We start from the raw sequence: 21,138 nt of genomic DNA, 5'->3' as shown, positions 1-21,138 counted from the left end.
TGTTTTGTGAAACGGATACAGGGATTGCTAGTTTTTCGAAAGCCGCCTTGATATGTTCAGCGTTTGATTTCATTGCCTTTTTAAAAACCAACTTTTGATTGCATAGTAAATATTTTGTTACAATCCAACTCCTTACAACACTGAGAAATGTTTTCCATGTCTGATGCCTGTCTAAAGTGATTGTTTGGCCTTTGTAATAGTTTCATATGTAAAACCAAGAGGCTTAAGGCTGGTTGTTTCAGTGCTTTTTTTTATGGTTTAAAAACACAAAGATTTACGTATTTGTGCCAGTGCTTCAGCCATTACCACCCCATAATGAAGACTTTTTGTCATATCCATTTTCATACAACAGTGCCAACCAGTTATTTGATGGTTCAGACTTTTTCTGTTTACACAACCATCTCTGCACGCTGTAGCTAGTCAGAGTTAGATGAGGCTCAGTGGAGTTTGGCATTAAAAAACAGGCGTGAAAGACTTCTGTCTCTCACACCATTCGATCAAAGGCAGTGCGTTTGGAACAGGATGGACCTGGGTGGACATCATCTACATTACATATGGATATCACCATCTCACATCTTAGAACAGAGTCAGAATGTTTGTTAATATTTCACTGGAATTAAACGGAAATCATGTAAGGGGTTTCAGGACAGCGGGGCGCTTCTGTCAGAATCAGGGGTGGCTCTGTATGCAAGGTCATGCATGGTCAATATTCTTCTTCATGCACCCTCTATAACTGCATGTGGTATTGCATGGGGATTGCACTGTAAACAAACTAGCATATACATTTGCAAGACAAATTTTGTTCTCTCTTTCCTTTCTCTTAGTACATGTACATAATGTTTACTTAAACGTTATTCTTGTACTGTGTCACATAATGTAATCCACAGACGGTGATGATGATAATGTGACGAGAGCATCATAAGGCAGATATTTAGTATAATATGCAGCACAGAAGTAATCAGTAAAGGGAATACTTGAATACTAATCAACGCAGCCTATAAGAATCTGGGCAGTGCAAATAAACATTAATCCCACGAGCATCTTGCGTTATATGCGTACCATTGTCTTTAATTTATTAATCCGAGAGAGGCAGACGTACAACGGAGCAGATGCTGTGGTGACAGAGAGCATGGTGCTGCTGTCGCGTAGTCATACTGGTGTTGGTGTTTCTGTTCTGAATGTTGTGTGGAGGAGAGATGCGAGTAGGTGGAGTGTTTAGTGACATTCTATGAATGTATTGGAGGAACGAAAAATATTTGTCATTTGCATTTTCATTTGTTCTTTACAATAAATACCAAATTAACTCGTGATGTGTGTCATTTGGGTTCTAACACGTTGAAGCTTAAAGCACAAAACTGATGAGCCTCTAATGTCTTAAATATGAGTTCTGTTATGCTGCCAAGAGATCATAATGTAATTCGTCTCACCATTATTTGAAGACATAATTGTCTGTTTTCATTTTGCTCACAAGATCCCATTTGCCTTTATAAAGCAGTTTACAGATTTTTTTTTTAAGTCAATAAATATGAAGAGCTAATTTTTCTTCGTTAATTGCATGGCTGACTTTTCACTTCAACCCCTAAATGATTCGTATATCAGTTACTCACCCTGTGTTAGGTTGAATTCATCAGGAAAACTTTGTGTTTCCGGCATGTCTCAGCTGAACGAAGAATCCAAAAAGTCATAAGGGTCCATAACAGCAAAACTAAATCACAACATCTGTGTCCAAACACTCACGCAAGTCGTGCAGTATAATCCAAGTTTACCGCTGCCTCGATCAGTTAGTTTCTTTGTGATATTGTGTGACTTTAGGCATTTAAAGGGTTCGTTTGGAAGTTCAAAGTGACACATTAACACAAATATACGACTGATTGAGGCTGCGGTAGACCTGTGTGTTCAGAGAATTGTTTTATCAGTAGGGTCAGGCTGTGAAAATCATTACAAGCACTGATAAGATTTACTCTCAGTTTAGTTTGCCATCAGAACAGGCTGTCAGTTTGGGAAGCACTGAGGATACGACTGGATGAATGAGACTTGGATTACACTGCTAGAGTTGTGTGAGAGTTTGTTGTCAGGTGTTTTGATATAGTTTTGCTGTTTCCTCCATTTTGGGGTTTTTCATTCACAAGTTTTCTTCACAAATTCAACAAAACACGGTGAGTAAATGATACACAAATGGTTGTTTGAGGGGGTGGAGTCTACCTTCAATGTTATATTTCATGGCAATTTAACAAGACCAAAGCCGCTTGATGGCTTTGTATTACACTGAGACTGGAGACAGTAATTCCCTTTACGTGGCAAAGATGGTGTCTCCGTCAGTGGTTCCCAACCGCTCCAACCACAGGGTCCAGATTTCTCCTTAGTCACTAGTTCAAAGTGCATTTGGCCATGTTGTCGAGCTAGTTTCCTGTCTCTGTTAAGTATCTGTGCATTATTCAATTCACTGCAATTCACTGTACCTAAAAATAAAGTGTGGTTTTTACAAACTTGACATGTTTGAAAGTCACTTGCGGCCCATTCAGAAAGGACCTGTGACCCACTTTTGGACCATGACCTACCAGATGGGAACCACTGTCTACGTGTCCTCACAGACTGTATTAACTTCCCAGAAAAAAAGTGACACTATAAAGTTTTGTGAGGACAGAGAACTTGGCAAAGGATGATGCAGTCATGACTAAACAGTATAACCTCTGCCCCCTGCTGGTGAAAGAGGGGAACTCTTTTTTTTTTTCAAACAGACCTTTTGGTTTGTAAAAGTAGGAAAAACATACATGTGATATAACATTAAAAATGACTTAATTTCATTTAGATGAGTTAGCTCCAGAGTGCTGGTGTCATGCATGCTGGCTCAGTGTCATGACCTCCACGAACTCTTGATGGAACTGAGCCATCGTCAATTAAATTAGTTTCACCTGTGTTCTTACCACAATGATGAGTCAAAAGGTCTGCTCTGAAAATGCCACACTAATCCCAGTTTGCCAAAAACACGTCCCACAGCACCACACAGTATACATCAGTGTGTATGAGGTAGGTGTTGTGAAAATGAGACAAAACGGGTCCCCAGGTCTAAAATGCTTTGGTGGAGTGTCAAATTTTAGGCAGGATATTACATCTCAAAGCCACTGGACAGGTGTAGGTTGGACAGCCTCCTTCCATTTGAGCAAGATGGTGCATCTGGCCAAGAGCAAAGCAAAAGTCACCATACGGCGCTCTACAGATGTCAGGTGAGGGTCATCTCCACTCACAGTGCCAAACAAGGCAACATCAACAGATTGATTTTTTAAGGACTTTAGACAGGATATGAAAGAGATGTTTCTGAAATGTTTGTAGGTGAGGGCATAGCCAGTAGGGGAGACCGGGGATGATTGTAACACTTTTTGTTTGAGCAAGTGTAACTCAGTGGGTTTTTTTTGTTAGAGCTCTTAAATTTTGATACGCGTTACCCATAATTGTCTGCTATAAATAACCCACACTTTGACCTCTACTACACCATCACAGATTGTGGACATTAATGTCAAATACACAGAGGTATATTGTTACAACGTACCCCAGTACCGGGGTGAGTGGATGTAACAATTAAATTACTGTGCTTAAAAAAGATTCACAATAGGTTAAATGTATTCAAGCACTTTAATGAATAATAAAGAAGGAACAATAAACTTGTAAGAATACAATAATTATAATATTAAAATAAATAGAAATGTATAACATACAAAAATAAGTACAATAAAATATATAAATAAATATATAACATAAAATAAATGTGTGTGTGTGTGCGCGCGCACGTTGTAGTCTGAATGAGGTTGACGTTTGAACAGCATTTTAACAGTTGAACAATAAACACTTTCGAAGAGTTACAACCCTCCCCATGCCTAGCAGCCATGAAAGAGCTAACCGTTTTTAGCATTTAGCTTCAAAGCTAGCACTAATGAAACACATCAAACTAAACTAGAGAAACTACTACTTGAACCAATGTAAGTGAAACAATTGTGCATACAACACAATGGACACTATGCAAAAACAACTGTGATGAAAATGTTTGGTTTCTCACCTGAAAAACTGTTTTTTGGCTCTAGAACAGACAAATTTGGACTCAGAGACATGCGGCTTCACCAGTGAGCTCCAATTGTAAATGAGCATGGACTATGTTGATGATGTCACCACAGCTCGTTTCTAATTGGCCAATCTGAGAGTGTTACAACTATCCCTTTGTTACAACCATCCCCAGTCTCCCCTACACATGGATCAGGGTGGCATCACTGTTTTTGCTTTTGTCACAGGTGGAGGTTGTATCAGGGTAGCTGCTAGATAGCTTAACCTTAGAACCTAAGAATAGAGACCCATTGGTTCTCAGATGGAGGTCCCACATCTTGTTCCCAGGCTACCTTAATCCTGTCTGTGTTTTTAAAGTTTCCTGTCAGGGCAATAGTCGACTCACGTTGCAGTTGTTTGAATTTCTGCCCATAAATATTTTAGCACTAAGTTTAAATACTGATGTCTTAAAAGCTCTGAGTAACAATTCTGTTTCTTTTGTCATAATTAACCAATGATATATAAAAAAACATTCTGACATTACTAGAGCTACTTTAACACTCTCCAGTGAAGCAGAACATAATTCTGGACCCTGTGCGTAGGCTTGTTCTATGGGCCTCACTCCGAATCCACGTCTATTCATTCTACCCTCTCCTCATTTTTCAGTTTGTACGTCCTTGATTCCTCTCCTCCCATCCTCCCCTCCTTGCATCTTAGTCCCTCCCACCTGAGATGCGAGGAGAGAGGACTCAAGGCAACAGGCATTTAACAAAACTAGACATCCGTGCTTAAGAGCTGTCATTTTAAAAAGCGACGTCATTTAAGTATGGCATGCTGCACAGCTGCATTATCAGATGTGTGCCAAGCTTGTTTCATATGTCACGGGTGCCATAAAAAGACTTGGGCCCCCTGTCCCCACGACCCTCGCCCCTAACATTCTCAATGAAGCAACCATAACAGGTAATGCCACCATGAGCCACTAGAGGACAGTGTAGCCAAAAATTTATTATCACCAGAGGTATCTGTGTGCTCTGTATCCAGCAGTGGGGCTGTGGTTCCCTGGTCTTTGCTTTCTAGCCATCAACAATGACAAAGCGAAACCAAATAATGTATTCACCATAGTCTGATGTTACCACTTTCTATTCTAGTGCACGTTTGCCTGACCACAATGTGTGAGTAAGAGTCATAAGAGTGATTATTTTGATCAGAAGTTTCACTTCCTCCATGGTCATCTCCTCAACTGCAACTGACAAGTAGCTAGGAAATCTGGTTTTAACAATTTCTAATCATAACTAACAATCAAAGTGGTCCCTAAAGCAAAACCATATCAAATGGGGACCTAATGTCAATCGATTTAGAACTCCTCGCAATTAGGTTGAGAGTCACTACTCTAATAAACATTTGTAACAGTGGGAAAAAAAGTTTCCAGAGCCTTTTTGGTAAACAAGAGATGCAATCATCTGTTTATCATGGCAGCAAGATTGAAACACTGACAAAGGTTATACAAAGGTTTTCATCAGGATCTCAGGCATTAAAATAAAAGATATACCTCAAAGAAAAGTTTTTGAAGACACAGACCACTAGTGTGAACATCTAGCTGAGCCAATAGCTTGTTTGCATTTTTGTGTAAAACCATAAAGGACGACCTAAATGCTGGCAGTAATGCAGCTTTTAAATGTGGCCAATTGTATGTAGCTTGCAGCAAGGAATATTTCCAGACCACAGTCATATTTTTGCATTCATAATAACTTAAAACTCACTTTAGTGCCTTAAATTAACAACCTTTTTTCCTCAGTATGTTATTTTAACGTTCATACCTTTTAACAGTCACCATAACAGTAGCATCTAAGCTGCAGCGATGATGGCACTGCAACAAATCTAGCGCTAACCAGAAAAATAAATACTTTTCACTGGTGTTACAGAGTGCCTGGTGTGTTCACAGGAAACAGGGCCTCCTTTTAGGGTTTTTATTCCATGGGGAGGTATTCATCTTTGCCCAATGATCTCCACCGAATGATCAAAGTGCAGAAATCAACCGAAAGAGCAGATGCGTGTCGCCTGCAGGGACTGGTTGTTTGTGGTTGAAGGACACTTTTCGTCCTCAAGGCTCTCTTATCTGCCTCTGAGCAATCTGCTCCGCAAACCTACGTGTGAAAGGCTTTTTGTAAGCTCCCACTAACACCATATAGCCCAGTATCACAGATCACTGGTTTGCCTCAAGGGGCTTTACAGTCAATAGATAACCAGGATAATAAAATTACAGTATAGACAATCCAAATGGGAAAACAATATGCAAACAATGTCAACTCATATGAAGAAAATGTATCTGGGAGGATGTAGAGCAGCTCCGAGGTGTATCTAATCAAGTGCCTGATGTTTCCATCAGCAGACCAAACAAGGATTATAACTATGAGTATCTGGGCTTCAGTGATATATCTTGGCTCAGACCTGCCAGACAGATGATGGCCTAATGAGCATTTAGGTGAAAGGTTAGGCGAAAAACAAGTTTTGAGTGTGGATGTTAAGGTCTCAACAGATCCAGATTGTCTGATGTCAGTAGGGAGGTTATTCCAGGGGCCTGCTGACTTCCCTTTTCACCCCGGGGACAGATCAGAGAGCTGTATTCTGAGAGCGGAGAAAATGGCAACAGACTTTGCCAATTAAATGCCACACTTCAATTATTGATTCTGTGAACAGGCTGCTGTTCTTCTCACGGTTTGTTAGTCTCCTCTGTGTGTTTGTTTTCAGCAAGAAAACCCCACTGCTTTGAAATAGCACATGACTTTGTTGGAGGACTGCTCGTGGAGCAAAACAAGAGCAAATAACTTTTCGATAAGTCAAACAGGGACTGAACATATGTTGTTGACAATGATTTCAAACAATCTGAGATACACTCAGACTTGAACAAAAGCACTGCTGCATCATGGTCCCGTCTCAGGTACAGCTACGGGCATAGTTTTGATGGAATTTGAACGACTCCACTGAGAAAGCTGGATCATCACCGCAGCACAGAGAAGGATATGAATATAAATACAGATACATGATCATAATATAGATAATAGATACAGATAAGAAGCAGCCCATGCCCTCATCACCCTGCAGATTGCCTCTAGTCATCTCAGGACAGGTGCAGTTATGTCACAGCGTGGTTATTCGTGGAAATCCCACAGGTGAGATAATATTACAGTTTATTTAAACTCTTGGTGATGTGCATGTGGACTTTAACATGCAGATATGATCTATTATTACTTTCAGAGTTACCCGCTCACATCTTTACAGGATACTGGTTTTACTTATCATTATTTCCTCAGGAGCGTCTGAAGGGAATTTCAGTGGCAAAATGTCCACTTGTACACAAGGATGACCTGATTAAAATGTGGTGGTCAGAGGTCAAAGGTCACTGTGATCAGACTACGTGCTTTTTTATAGAATGTCCTTCCTTTGTTTAAGTTACATTGGTTGCACTTTGGCCACACTGTGTGCCATTGTTTTGTCCATCCATACATTTCCATCCGCTTATCTGGGGCTGGGTCGCGGAGGCAGCAGGCCAAGCAAAACACCCCAGACGTCCCTCTTCTCAGCAACGCTTTCCAGCTCCTCCTGGGGGACCCTAAGGTGTTCCCAGGTCAGATGAGATATGTAATCCCTCCAACATGTTTTGGGTCTGCCCTGGGGCCTCCTACCAGTGGGACGTGCCCGGACACCTCTAACAGGAGGCATCCTGATCAGATGCCTGAACCACCTCAACTGACTCCTTTCGACATGAAGGAGCAGCAGCTCTACTCCGAGCTCCTCACTCTATCTCTAAGGCTGAGCCCAGCCACCCCACGAAGGAAACTCATTTCGACCACTTGTATCCGCGATCTCATTCTTTCGGTCACTACCCAGAGCTCATGACTATAGGTGAGGGTTAGGACATAGATGGACCAGTAAATAGAAAGCTTCGCCCTCCAGCTCAGCCCCGTCTTCACCATGATGGTCCAGCACAGCGCCCTCATCCCTGCAGAAAGCCATTGTTTTGTTACTGTACGTAAAGTTTGTGCTCCATACCATGTGATATGGTCATGAGTCAAATAAATGAAAATGAAAATGAGATACTGAATTGGTGACACTAATCTTGGGTGCTTGAAACTGCTGTGATTGTATAGATCCTCTGTGCCGCCCGGGTTGAAGACATGTATGAAGCATCCATGTTTTAGAATATGCAGCTTCTTGAGACATTCATATTGAAGCATTGTCCACTGTCGTGGCTACAACGTTGTGTTTTATCCTCTTCCTCCAGTAGTCCGCCACAAGCTCACTGCTTTTGCTTCAGGTGGTTGTTGTTGCAACATGTGATGAGGCTCTGTGTCAATCCTCTGTGCTCCTCTGTGGTCTCTAAGAAGAAGAAGAAGAGGAAAAAGAATAATAAGAAGAAAAACTGTATCGAGGGGAAATTCAGTTTTTTTCACTCTGTCGTTACACACACAGACCTGAAACACACACATGCACAAACAGCGCCTATACATGCAATAAGTGGAAGGATGTCAGAGCGAGGGGGTACAGATACCCCAAGCAGTTCAGTTACTTGCTCAAGGGTACCTCGGCAGTGCCCAGGAGGTGAACTGGCACCTCTCCAGCTACCAGTCCACACTCCATATTTGGACTTGAACTGGCGACCCTTGGGTTCTCAAGCCAAGTTCCTGTGGACTGAGCTACTGTCGGCCCCTAAGTGAATATAACAGCTTTCAGTCTTTGCAAAATGTTTTATATGAGTCATGGATGGTTGGTGGGGGCAAGCAGTCGCAGGGCGGTAACTGTAGTATTGGCTTAATCTATGGTTTGTGTCCTTCTCTTCACACATTTACACTAACAGGACCCCAATGTACAGTATGTGCCTGTTTGATGTGGCTGCTCATGTAGCCTGTTAGGGGCTGGTGACATGAGAGGGTCAAGCAAATATCCTGATAACCTTCTTTTATGATACGATAGCAATCTTTTGTATGTAGACCTACAGTCATCAGCCTCTTTATCAGGTACACCTTGATAGTACCAGGTTGGACCCCCTTTTGGCTTCAGAGCTGCCTTAATTCTTCATGGTATACATTCAGCAAGGTGCTGGGAACATTCCTCAGAGATTTTGGTCTATATTGACATGATAGCATCACACAGTTGCTGCAGATTTGTCGGCTGAACATCCATGATGTGAATCTCCTGTTCCACCACATCCCAAAGGTGCTCTATTGGACTGAGATGTGGTGACTGTGGAGGCCATTGGAGTACAGTGAACTCATTGTCATGTTCAAGAAACCAGTTTGAGATGATTTGAGCTTTGTGACATGGTGCGTTATCCTGCTGGAAGTAGCCATCAGAAGATGGGTACACTGTGGTCATAAAGGGATGGACACGGTCAGCAACAATACTCAGGTAGGCTGTGGTGTTTAAACCATGCTCAGTTGGTACTAAGGGGCCCAAAGTGTGCCAAGAAAATCTCCTCCACACCATTACACTACCACCACCAGCCTGAACCATCTGAATGTTGCAGCAGAAATCCAGACTCATCAGACCAGGCAACGTTTTTCCAATCTTCTATTGTCCAGTTTTGGTGAGCCTGTGTGAACTGTAGTCTCAGTTTCCTGTTGTCAGCTGACAGGAGTGGCACCTGGTGTGGTCTTCTGCTGCTGTAGCCCATCTGCTTCAAGGTTGGACGTGTTGTTGGTTCAGAGATGGTCTTCTGCAGACCTTGGTTGTAACCAGTGGTTATTTGAGTTTCTGTTGCCTTTCTATCATCTTGAAGCAGTCTGGCCATTCTCCTCTGACCACTGGCATCACTGGATAGTTTCTCTTTTTGGGACCATCCTCTGTAAACTCTAGAGATGGTTGTGTGTGAAAATCCCAGTAGATCAGCAGTTTCTGAAATACTCAAACCAGCCTGTCTGGCACCAACAACCATGCCACGTTCAAAGTCACCTAAATCACCTTTGTTCCTCATTCTGATGCTCAGTTTGAACTTCAGCAGATCGTCTTGACCATGTCTACATGCCTAAATGCATTGAGCTGCTGCCACGTGATTGGCTGATTAGCTATTTAACAAGCAATTGAACAGGTGTACCTAATAAAGTGGCCTGTGAGTGTGTATATGCATAGCTGTTGGATTTTTAATTTCCAAATCCACCCTCGCCTATAATTCAAAGGTGTTAAAGTGTATATATCTCAAAGATAGACAAAGGTATTGATGCAACCGGTGGACTCTAGTGTTGTCTGCGTTGAGTTGATATGAAGTGGCGCAGACTGTGGATATCTATGGAGGTTATCTCTGTTTAATTCTGACAGCTCTGACTCAGTTACAACTATATAAACGTGAGCCCCTCTCCCACGGAGTACAACAGTAAAAGGGAAGAGATAAGGCGGGATACACCCCTTTGTACCCCTAAAGGTGAACGTAGGGGTACAGAAACTGAGTATAAAATGTTCTGCATATTGACTATGGAGGCCTTGGCATATAACAAATGCTTTGTTACGCATATTACTGTGGTATAGTTGATCCTGTTACATTGATGAAACCTTTGCTTTATTGTATGTAATAATTGTGAACAATCAAATTTGGTGACATTACAATAATTATTATATACCAGAGATACATGTGATAAGGCAGATACTGTCCCTTTCAGAGAAGCCTACATTTGGGGTTTGGGTAGGATCAAAATATCAACCAAATAAACTAATTTTGCAGTAAAATATTTTCATACAACCATTCATTTCAAAAACTAGACATATAATGGTCCCGAAAAATGTTTGTGCTTTGTTCTACCTCAGATAGGGGTACTCAAAACCTACACCCTTTGGGGATTTTGTTCCTCCACTAGGCTTTATCAGGTACAGGATGCACCAGCCCTGCAGCTGATAGGAGTCCACAGTTAGTCTGTAACTCTGGGGGACACTAAACAACCTTCCAAGAAAACAATACCACAGAATATGTGATAGTGAATGAAATAAACCAGAGTTCAACACTATTTCCAGTGAGAGTAAGGCCATAAAGTACTATTACACCTTAAGCCACCAGAGCAGATAACAAGCATTACTTAAGATCTGAGATCATACCGAATCCACACTGTGACTCCCTCAGGAATGTTACACTAACTGTTCAAAGGGCTATTAAAAAATATAAGTGTGTTTTGTTGTACATGTGAATTACCAGGCAGATCCAGAAAGTGGTGAAAATGAAACAAAGTATAACAAAGGCATAACAATGCACGTGGAGGGGGGGCTGTAAAAGTGGATTGCAGCTTATACAAGCTGTTTAATGAAGCCAAAGGTGCAGTGAGAGGTAAACACTAAACCTGCAGCTGTAAATGTAACACAGCAACACACGTGGCAAATGACATCCTGTTGTAATTATTATTATTATTATTATTATTATTGTTTTATTAAAATGGCTCATGTTAAATCAGGGTGGAAGAAGTGTAAATAGCAGAAGAAGACATGTCAAAAAGTAGGCAGTTATTGATCAGTACTCAGAATATGACACAATAAGAGCTTTATCTTGTGGAGCTCATTTCGCAGAACTAAGCTGCGGGATTTCAAATAAATGATTACAGCAACATTACAATGAAATCCTCGCAGATGAGTCAACACGTCCTCTGCCAACCCCCCCATGAAGACCTTTAAAGGGAGTGGCTCTCCTTGTGCCGGCTGCACTGTTTCTCCAGACACCTCCGCGTGTTGGTCACTCCGCTCCAGGCAAACATGACACCAGAGTTTTCCAAGAACGCAGTGGAGAGCCCGGAGCCATGCAAGGCAGATGTAAAAGGTGGGTGAAGCTTTGTTCCTTTACGCTATTTAACAACCAACTCGTGCACTGACTTCAACTACATCGCTTGTGTTTCTCTGTGTCCTCTCCTGCAGGGAATATCCCCGGCTGGCTGCAAGGCACGCTCCTGCGCAACGGCCCCGGCATCTTCTCCGTGGGTGACACCAGCTACGACCACTGGTTTGATGGGATGGCCCTCATGAACAGCTTCGCCTTTAAAGATGGTTTGTTTTGCACTTTTAAGTCATAGCATTATTTCTGTCTTTACTTACATGATGAGCGCACCTTACACCTTTTTTCTTACAGGTGAAATGACCTACAGAAGCAGATTCCTCAAGAGTGACACCTACAAGTCTAACATGGCTGCAAACAGGATAGTTGTATCTGAAATGGGCACAATGGCCTACCCAGACCCCAGCAAGAACTTTGTTGTCAAGTAAGCATACCCCTAATTTTAACCTCATTTTGATTATTTCATTGCTCTTATGATATCCTTGTTATATGTATTTCTTGTTCGTTTTTTGTATGTATCCTGCAAACATGCATTTGATTAATCCACAGCATCTGCAATACACAAATCGAAGTGTAGGAGAATAGGAGGGATTATCCAAATGCAAGCAGCTAATTGTTTTCTAAAGCAGTAGTCCTCAACCTTTGCATTTGCTCACAGACCCCCATGGGGTAGGGTTATGCTTCAGGGACCTGCACCCGATGGGATTTCAATTAAATTCAATGTAAGGAAGGAAGGAAATTCTTGTGTCAGAGAATGCATCAAATTACAGTAACAACCAGTGGGTTCCCCGGGTCAGGGTCACTACCTGGGCCCAGTTTGAGAACAATAGAGTAGTAAATATCTGGTTAAATATACAAGATAGAGGTGTTCTCAAGATGCAGTAGCAAAACCAGTAACAATAGGAGTATGATAAGTACAAGATAAAATGGTGTGAAAAACAGACTGTGCCTGATAATCAATGTGATATTGTATATCATATAACAAAGAGAAGTTGTGCTGCACATGACAAGTGATGATATTGAAGAATACTATTGCACATGATGTTGTGAAATCATATTGCACAAGATATTGAAAGGAAGGTTTTGGTTGTTAGATATGATTAACATCTGAATTCTATAGCTGTCGACTGTAGCTGAGGAGGAAGTGAAACCTATGGTCAGAGTAGTTACTCTCATGACTCATAATCACGTTGGGCTATAAGTGAATTTAAAGATAAAAATAAAGGAGTCATCTGCATCAATATGAGGATGATCAGAGTTTGGGGAAACCCCTGCTGTTCCCCTTTGTGCTGTGAAGTTGTTATTGAGATGCAAAGTACCCACACATTTCTACAGGACCCTCAGTGTAAGCATATTAGTTTTTTTTAAAGTCTATTTCCGTCTTACTTTTCAGGGCGATCACCTTTCTCAACCACACAGTGCCCGACTTCACTGACAACGGTGCAAGCAATTTTATTAAATACGGAAACGACTATTACGCCACCTCTGAAACCAACTACATCCGCAAGATTGATCCAGTGACGCTGGAAACGCAGGATAAGGTAACCTGCTGATCTCAATCTCCATGTGTGATCACTCTTAACACACGTCCAGGTAAAGGGTAGATGTCACAGCTCATGAGTTGCTCAACTGTTTCACACAGGTGGACTACATGAAGTACCTGCCGGTGAACTTGGCTTCATCCCATCCACACTACGACAAAGAGGGCAACGCCTACAACATCGGAACTTCAGTAGCGGAGAAGGGCAAGACTAAATACATACTGTTCAAAGTCCCTGTTGTTCCAGAGAAAGGTGTGTAAACCTAATGACCTGCTCTCTTTTCCCGACGCCTCAGTGCTTTCTCTCAGTATCAGCTGCACTTTGTTTCTTTGAGTATGAATGCTGTGCTGTACTATTTTTGCAGACATTCATAGGCAAACATTTCAGGGGGAACACAGGGGATATTTCCGACTCAATAATTAGAACATGTGCCTTTGTAACCCCCATAAAAACATGAAATTAGCAGAGGTGTTTTGACGAAATTAAAGACATTTCCACCACAAATTGGTGCAGAAAAATCGCAAATTCATGCATAGAAAGTTCACCAGAATTCAGGAAATTAAGTCTTTAATGCCCAAAATATCCTGGGAGTGGCCCCTAAACCTCCTGTTTCACATGTATCCCACAATGTTGAACAAAACCTACATCCTTGTCTTCACTAATATGTCTACAAATTTAAATAATTGAGGTCTTTTGCTTCAATTTTTTGCTCTTCACTTTAAATCTTCAGACAAAGGCAAGAACGCCCCTGCGCTGAAGAATGTGGAGGTGATCTGCACGCTTCCCTGCCGCTCCCTGCTCACACCCAGCTACTACCATAGCTTCGGCATCACGGACAACTATCTCATCTTCATCGAGCAGCCTTTAAAACTGGACATCCTCAAGATGGCCACTGCGTACATGAGGGGAGTCAACTGGGCGAGCTGCCTGAAGTACAGCCCTGAGGAAAATGTAAGGGGTCACTCTGTTTTGTTTATCATCTGAACTAAGTATGAAGCAGCTGTAGGTATTAGGGGAAAGGGTTTGCACACGTCTACCAATGTTATCGACAGATAATCTGAGTTAACGTAACTGTGATTGTCTTTCTACTTGTTATTTTCTTCAACAGTGTCTGATCCACCTGATAGACAGAAAGACCGGCAAAGAAGTCGAGACAAAGTACTTCACCGAATCAATGATCGTCTACCATCACGTGAACGCTTTTGAGGACGACGGTCACGTGATCTTCGATGTCATCGCCTACAAAGACAACAGCCTTTATGACATGTTCTACTTTAGCAAACTGAAGGAAAAAGCCGGGTCTCACGACGAAAGCTACTCCAAGCCAAGCTACAAACGATTTGCACTTCCGGTCCAGCCGGACAAGGTGGGATTTCAAAAAACTGACTCCAACTTGAAATTTAGAGATGATGTGTCTCTCACACTTATTTATTTATCTAACTTTTTGGCTGGGTTCTGCAGAGCATGGCGGTCGGAGAGAACCTGGTGAAACTCAAATACACAACAGCCAGTGCTGTGAAGGAGAAAGAAGGCAAACTAGTGTGCCAGGCAGAGGTGCTCTGTGAAGGTAAATCCAATGTCACTCCAACAGACGCCTCAGCTTTGGCATGTCCGCATCTTTAAGACTAATTGATTTGTTCATACAAATACAAAAACTGTCATTTGATGTCCACCAGGTCTCGACCTACCCAGGATAAATTATGATGTCAACGGCAAGAGACACCGGTTCATCTACTGCAGCTGCGTGGAGAAGTCTGCACTGGCTAAAGAGGTAACATTCCCTATTGTTTATAATTTAGCTACGGCGGAACAGGACTGGTGGGAACATCCGTCTTCGTGATTTCTTACAGTCCCATTGGTGTTATATGAAAAGAGAGCCTGGAGACCCTGAACTTGGAGACTCTTGAAGAGCAGAAGAGCTTGAAGAGATTTTTTATATGCAGGGCTATTGGGAATCAGATTGTTTTGTGGCAGCATTGTTTTTATTGAGGAAGGAAGCAAATCGCAGAACTGAGAATTAGTTGCCGCAGCAGAAGGTAGGAAGCACTCTGTTGATGTGACAATTATTGAATGCCCTCAAAAACACCCGAACACTCCAAGGCTCTGGCTCACATATCCTTCCCCACTGGGTACACAAGTGTATGTCAAGGTAGCAGAAACAATAGGAAGACGTGACAAGCTCAGCGGGGCTTCAAAGCATTTAGTAGAGCTCTTTTCAAAAGGGCTTCCCTTGAGTCCTGCTGCATACCCACAGTCCAGAGGTAAGTGTCTGCAAAGAGGAAGGAAACATCCTGGCCCAGACAATCAGATGTTTTTGTTTATTACCACTTGACGCAGAATACCACCAACGTCAGAGAGCTTTGGCTCTCTTTATATTTTAATGGTGTTTGTGAATAAGAAGCAGGATGGACAAAAGGAAAAATGAAAACGTTATGATGATGACCAGCCAAGAAAATAATTTTGTTTGATTAAATATGAGTGCATACACAACAAAAGCAAAATATTTTCCACTTGTCCATGGATGGAACGAGTGTGACGTTTTGATTACGTATTATGTTAGCGACCCACTGTGGGAGATTTAAAAAGCAGCTGCTAGCAGTTAGTGGCTAACTCACAGAAGAAGCAGCTGTAAATGTCCACAAATTGGGAAAACAGCGAGAGTTGGGAGCTCCTCACCCTCTGAGCAGAGGACGAAATCAGCCACAGTATAACAGAGAAGGTAAATCGTTATGATTGACATGTTATGCCATCGTTGTTATCCAGAAAGCACGACTGACGCGTATGTTATTTGTCACGCAAGAGGCAGATGCTGTTGGGTTTCATTTCATGCCCCTCATGCCTCATTTGATTGCGGAATGCTGGAAGCAGTGTATAATCGCACACTGGAGTGGCATGATGGGGCCATAGTTTGGTTCTGTGTAGCAATGCAAAGAAGGCTTAAAGACGGGACTTTGTATCTCCGTGTAAAAAGCGCCATCGTTGCATACGCTAAAATGAAGGCAGTGGACTCTCCGTGCCATCTTTATCTAAAAAAACGTTACATCAGCAGGAATAATCATTTATTCAAGAGCGTTGTATACAGAAGTGGTTCACTGCCAGCTGTAGTTAAATCAGCAGAATAAAATAAAGTGATCAGAGAGGTATTTCAACACCATGAAGATTATTTGAGCCAGTCAGTCACCAGTCATAAATCCAGTTTGAGTCATAGCTAGAGCTCCCTTTGAGGAAGGAGGGACCTTGTGAATTGGTGTCAGGTCTGGAATACGTTACGTATTTTTCATCTATAAATAAAAAAAGTTTAACGCAGATCATGATTGAGATGCACTGGTGGGAAGTAACACATTTACTTCATTACTTGCACTTGAGTACTTTATTGAAATAAGAGTCTTTGTGTTGTGGGATACTCCTACTTGAGTATTGTGATAAAATACACGTACTTCTACTCTCCTTATATTGGGCGACCCATTGGGCTTCTTGATATGATACATTTAGCCGTGTTATATATTTAGCTGAGTTTACATGCCGACAGTGATTGTCCATCATTTAAAGAGATAAGATAGCCTACTAGACAGTGAAAGCTCCACAGATAGATAGAGGTGTGGCCCCCGGCAGTGACCCCTCTTCAGTCGTCTGCAGTGTAAGATAATGTCAGAAGAAGTAACACCGCTGTCTCCTTCAGAAGAGGCACATACACATCACTGGCCTACACATCGATGTAATGAATTGCATCTAATGAAGATCCTCATTCATTCATTGTCTGTAACTGCTTATCCTGCTAAGGGTGGCAGGGGGGGCTGGAGCCTATCCCAGCTGACATTGTGTGAGAGGCAGGGTACACCCTGGACAGGTCGCCAGACTATCACAGGGCTGACACATAGAGACAGACAACCATTCACACTCACATTCACACCTACGGACAATTTAGAGTCACCAGTTAACCTGCATGTCTCTGGACTGTGGGAGGAAGCTGGAGTACCTGGAGGAAACCCACACTGACACGGGGAGAACATGCAAACTCCACACAGAAGGACTCCCCCACCCTGGGGTTTGAACCAGAAGTCCTGTTGCTGTGAGGTGACAATGTTTACCACTGCATCACTGTGCTAGCTAATGAAGTTGCTCCCTGCTTGAGTATATATTTTTTTTATAGTAAATGTTTTTACTCGTACTGAAGCAGTTGTTTTTATGGGTACTTTTACTTCTACTTGAGTCAAAATAATTATAAAGTAACAATACTTTTACTTGAGTCCCGTCTTTGTTTACCCCCCCACTGTTGAGGTGAGACCTTTCCCCTATTTTGACGTACACATATATTTTTTTCTTGATCAGACTCAGCAGATTGCTATTTATAATACTTCCCTTTTTGACTGCATGTGTGACGAACACGAGCCTGACTGACATGTGCTGAATTATACTGAAAAAAATGCAACTACAGTCATTTCCCAATTGAATTGCACATGTATAAACTACATAATGATGACTGTAGTGATTTCACAGTGATGCTCTGTTGTGTTTGAGTTACTTAAAAAACAACATTGCCCCCCTGTGACTCTTCCAAGGATATGTGGGTATAACTAATAAATGGATGGATTGATGAATCAGTTGGTTACTCTATTACTGGGAAGCATTGGCATCTCGTTCTTGGAAATATACTTTATTTCCTGTGAACCCTGAGTCACTCCGACTAAGGTCAGCCCAGTTTATACCATGAAAAGACGTGGTTCAAGTTCCTTAATGTACCCACTGACTGGATTAAGAAGCTTACAGTTTTATTGCTCTTTTGAAAGTATATGGCTGAGAGTCTGGGCAAAGTGCTGCACAGGCACATTGTTATCAGATACTCTACGGGGAACTCAAAGTGCCAGTCTGTAATGCTTTGTTGTACACGCTGAGTAAATCATGTCTCGATTGTTTTCCCTGATCTGTTCATTTAATGCAGATTGCAAAGTTTGACACAGAAACCAAGGAAAGGATTTGCTGGAGTGAGGACAACTGCTGGCCGTCAGAGCCTGTGTTCGTCCCCAGACCTAATGGAGAGTCGGAGGATGATGGTGAGAATACTGTGTGCACAATGTATGACATGGATACTGGTGTGTGTGGTGTTATGTACATCAGCGAGAGTACAAAAAGATAGACTTATCAACCTAAAAAGATAAGATCACTCACTGATTACATCTGTATCCACGAGACTGTATGTTAAGCGGGGTGTTTTTTAAGGTCAAAGAAAATTTGAAAACCCGCCGTCATTTGATGTGATTGCTTAGATTTTTGATAGCATGTTCTGCATAACAGTAACCTCCTCCTTTCCGTCTGCAGGTATGGTCTTATCAGCAATTAACAACTGCAACCCAGGCCAGTCGAGCTTCATGCTGATTCTGGATGGCAGAACATTCAAAGAGGTCGCTCGGGCATATGTGAAGGCTGAGCTCCCCCAGTCTATGCATGGGTTTTTTATCCCACAAGGAAATTAGTCAGTTGTGTATAACTGCCTTTGGAGAACTTCTAAAAACCGTACTGTAAGGCGCAGGTATCTATTGGAACACACACACTGCTGAACAGTGTTGTATTTTAGGCAAAAGTATGGTGAGGATGTACATGGCTTCATGGACTACCTCTGTAAAATGATAGGGACCATATTGAAACTAATTTTTATCGCTTTGTTTATTAGTAAAGATGCGGATTTATCGATTTTGTGTGAATCTAAGTGCCACTTAAAGGTATACCATGCAGGAATTGTCAGTTACTGTTTGTAGACAGTATCACCAATCCCAAGCTTTGTCCGCTTGGCGTTTTCACCACGCTACATTTGTGTTTTTTATGCACTTTGTCCGCCATTTTCGCAGCTTCCTCTTGGATGTGTGCAGTGGAAAAGGATTAGGGTCACACGTGAAAAATATATTTGAGTCTAAAGTCAGGATTCTGAGAATAAACAAAAAGAAATCATGGAAGATAGTGAAGTTTTATTCTCAGATTACCAATTTAAATCTCAGAACTGTGGCTCTAATCTTCATCCATGCTACTACCTGGTCGCTACCTCTTTAAAGTGTGCCAGCCACAGCTGCGCACGAGCAAAATGAACAGAAAATAAGGAAATTAAGGCAGACAGCAGGGTCTCTGCAGAAAGACACACCGCCACACACTTCTAGTTGGTTATAAGCGATGATTGAGAGGGATTAATTTTGTACGAGTCTATACATTGTTTTGTTTTTTTAAGGAAAACCCAGTATAGTATACCTTTAAGCACGTACATATATTACTGTTTATGTATTCCACATTATTTTCTTGTATTGCTGTGACGATCAATGCGCTCGTGCTCAACCTTTTCAATAAAAAGACAAAACAACAACAAAAAACATGTTTCTGAGATGTGTTTCCGTTCTTTAGTTCATCAAGATTAAAAGAGTAAGTCCAGAATCAGAGTCATCATGGGTATCTGTACATTTTATCATCTTCTGGCAAAGCCCCTGAGCATACAGGACCTCTATCTCCGAGTATCTTTAACCTCTAATCAGTTTATCTGTGATAAGTTAAGTCACAAGCAAAGTCTGTGTGGTCCCCTCCTAGGCTATTTGTTGGGGCTCTTAGGTTCTAAAGCAAAGATAAGGAGCGAACTTTCTGACCTTCACCAGCGTGTAAAAGTTGTCTCCATCTGTCACAGTGATTAAAGATGAGTGAATCAAGGATAGAGGGTTGACAGGATGAAAATGATCAAATTAGCAGAGGGGGCAGGAAGCAAGAAGGACACACAGTGCTCATACGACCGGTGCCAGAACTAGCATATTCGGCACCCTGGGGAGGCCCTAACAAGAACAAGAACTAATGCGAATCAGCACAAATACACAATAAGATAATAAGGTGTGTGCAAATTTGCAAATTCCATCTGTTTCTTGTTTTTGTTCTGCGCCCTGGATGGCTTTTGCCACATACACGCGGCCATTTCCCTTATGTTTAAATTTCTACTGACAAAATAGATGAATAAATACATTTGTCCACCACCCACCACACCAAAGCTGGAAGTTGCTCCGAGAGGTCGCTCAATTAGTCTGCACTACCCACATGTGAATTACTTCCTTAGTAAACATAATTAAATTATGACTGCGAATAAGTCAAACAGCAGGCATGAGAGAAGCATAGAAAAGTAAACTCATCACTCAATATTAGCCTTATAGGTGGCTGCTGCATGACTATATTGGCAAGATTTTTATCGGGTTTTATGTCAGTCTATCCACTTCATCACAGGAAACAATAATAACACCACAAGACCTATAATAAAACCAACTATTGTACCTCTTAAATGTTCTGTTGTGGCTCATCTGCAGCCTCATTATCACTAACATTATAGTATTCAGTGTGTACTTGTAAAACCCTTTGTGGTGTGGATTTACGAGGTGTTAAATAGAGTTTGCCAACTTCTGCATGACATAATTCTGTAATCACAGTATTTAATGCCTTTAAAATAGCACCAGGCTAATCATTTTTTATATTACATTGGTCGGTAATCATTAGGCACCAATTCCATCACAAGGGCCAACAATCACAGCATCTATCCCATCACAGAGACAGAAAATAGGGCTTGGCAGTGACAACACTGGCCTGTGATCTGGCTCTTCTGTGGCTGAATAGCAGGTTTTAGATTGGCCACAAGAGGGAGACAGTGACCATGTGTACTCTGCCCACACACACACACACACACACTCACACATGCACACACACACAGTATTGACACTACATTTTTTCACAGGTGAGATTTAATTGCACGTCAAA

General features: G+C 41.8%; 1 protein-coding gene across 1 annotated transcript; it reads left to right on the top strand.

Moving 5' to 3' along the window:
* The first annotated feature begins 90 nt into the window (after positions 1-90).
* Positions 91-19,179, top strand: bco1 (beta-carotene oxygenase 1). The gene is made up of 12 exons (XM_049564552.1): positions 91-2,156; positions 11,635-11,821; positions 11,917-12,045; positions 12,128-12,257; positions 13,227-13,374; positions 13,476-13,626; positions 14,105-14,325; positions 14,483-14,740; positions 14,836-14,941; positions 15,051-15,145; positions 18,314-18,425; positions 18,691-19,179. Exons 2-12 carry the CDS (start codon positions 11,758-11,760, stop codon positions 18,843-18,845), a joined length of 1,569 nt encoding a protein of 522 aa, XP_049420509.1. The 5' UTR covers positions 91-2,156; positions 11,635-11,757; the 3' UTR covers positions 18,846-19,179.
* Positions 19,180-21,138: the final 1,959 nt, after the last annotated feature.

This window comes from Epinephelus fuscoguttatus, linkage group LG21, assembly GCF_011397635.1.
Source record: "Epinephelus fuscoguttatus linkage group LG21, E.fuscoguttatus.final_Chr_v1".
Taxonomy (NCBI): domain Eukaryota; kingdom Metazoa; phylum Chordata; class Actinopteri; order Perciformes; family Serranidae; genus Epinephelus; species Epinephelus fuscoguttatus.
The sequence above is the reverse complement of the archived record's forward strand: the minus strand, read 5'-3'. Positions and strand labels throughout refer to the sequence as shown.

Bases quoted from the DNA above. Each gene is read 5' to 3' on its own strand.
- bco1 (XM_049564552.1), top strand. From the start codon at position 11,758: ATGACACCAGAGTTTTCCAAGAACGCAGTGGAGAGCCCGGAGCCATGC. The intron at 12,046-12,127 runs GTTTGTTTTGCA...TTTTTCTTACAG, and splicing joins CAGCTTCGCCTTTAAAGATG to GTGAAATGACCTACAGAAGC. The intron at 18,426-18,690 runs GTGAGAATACTG...TTCCGTCTGCAG, and splicing joins TGGAGAGTCGGAGGATGATG to GTATGGTCTTATCAGCAATT.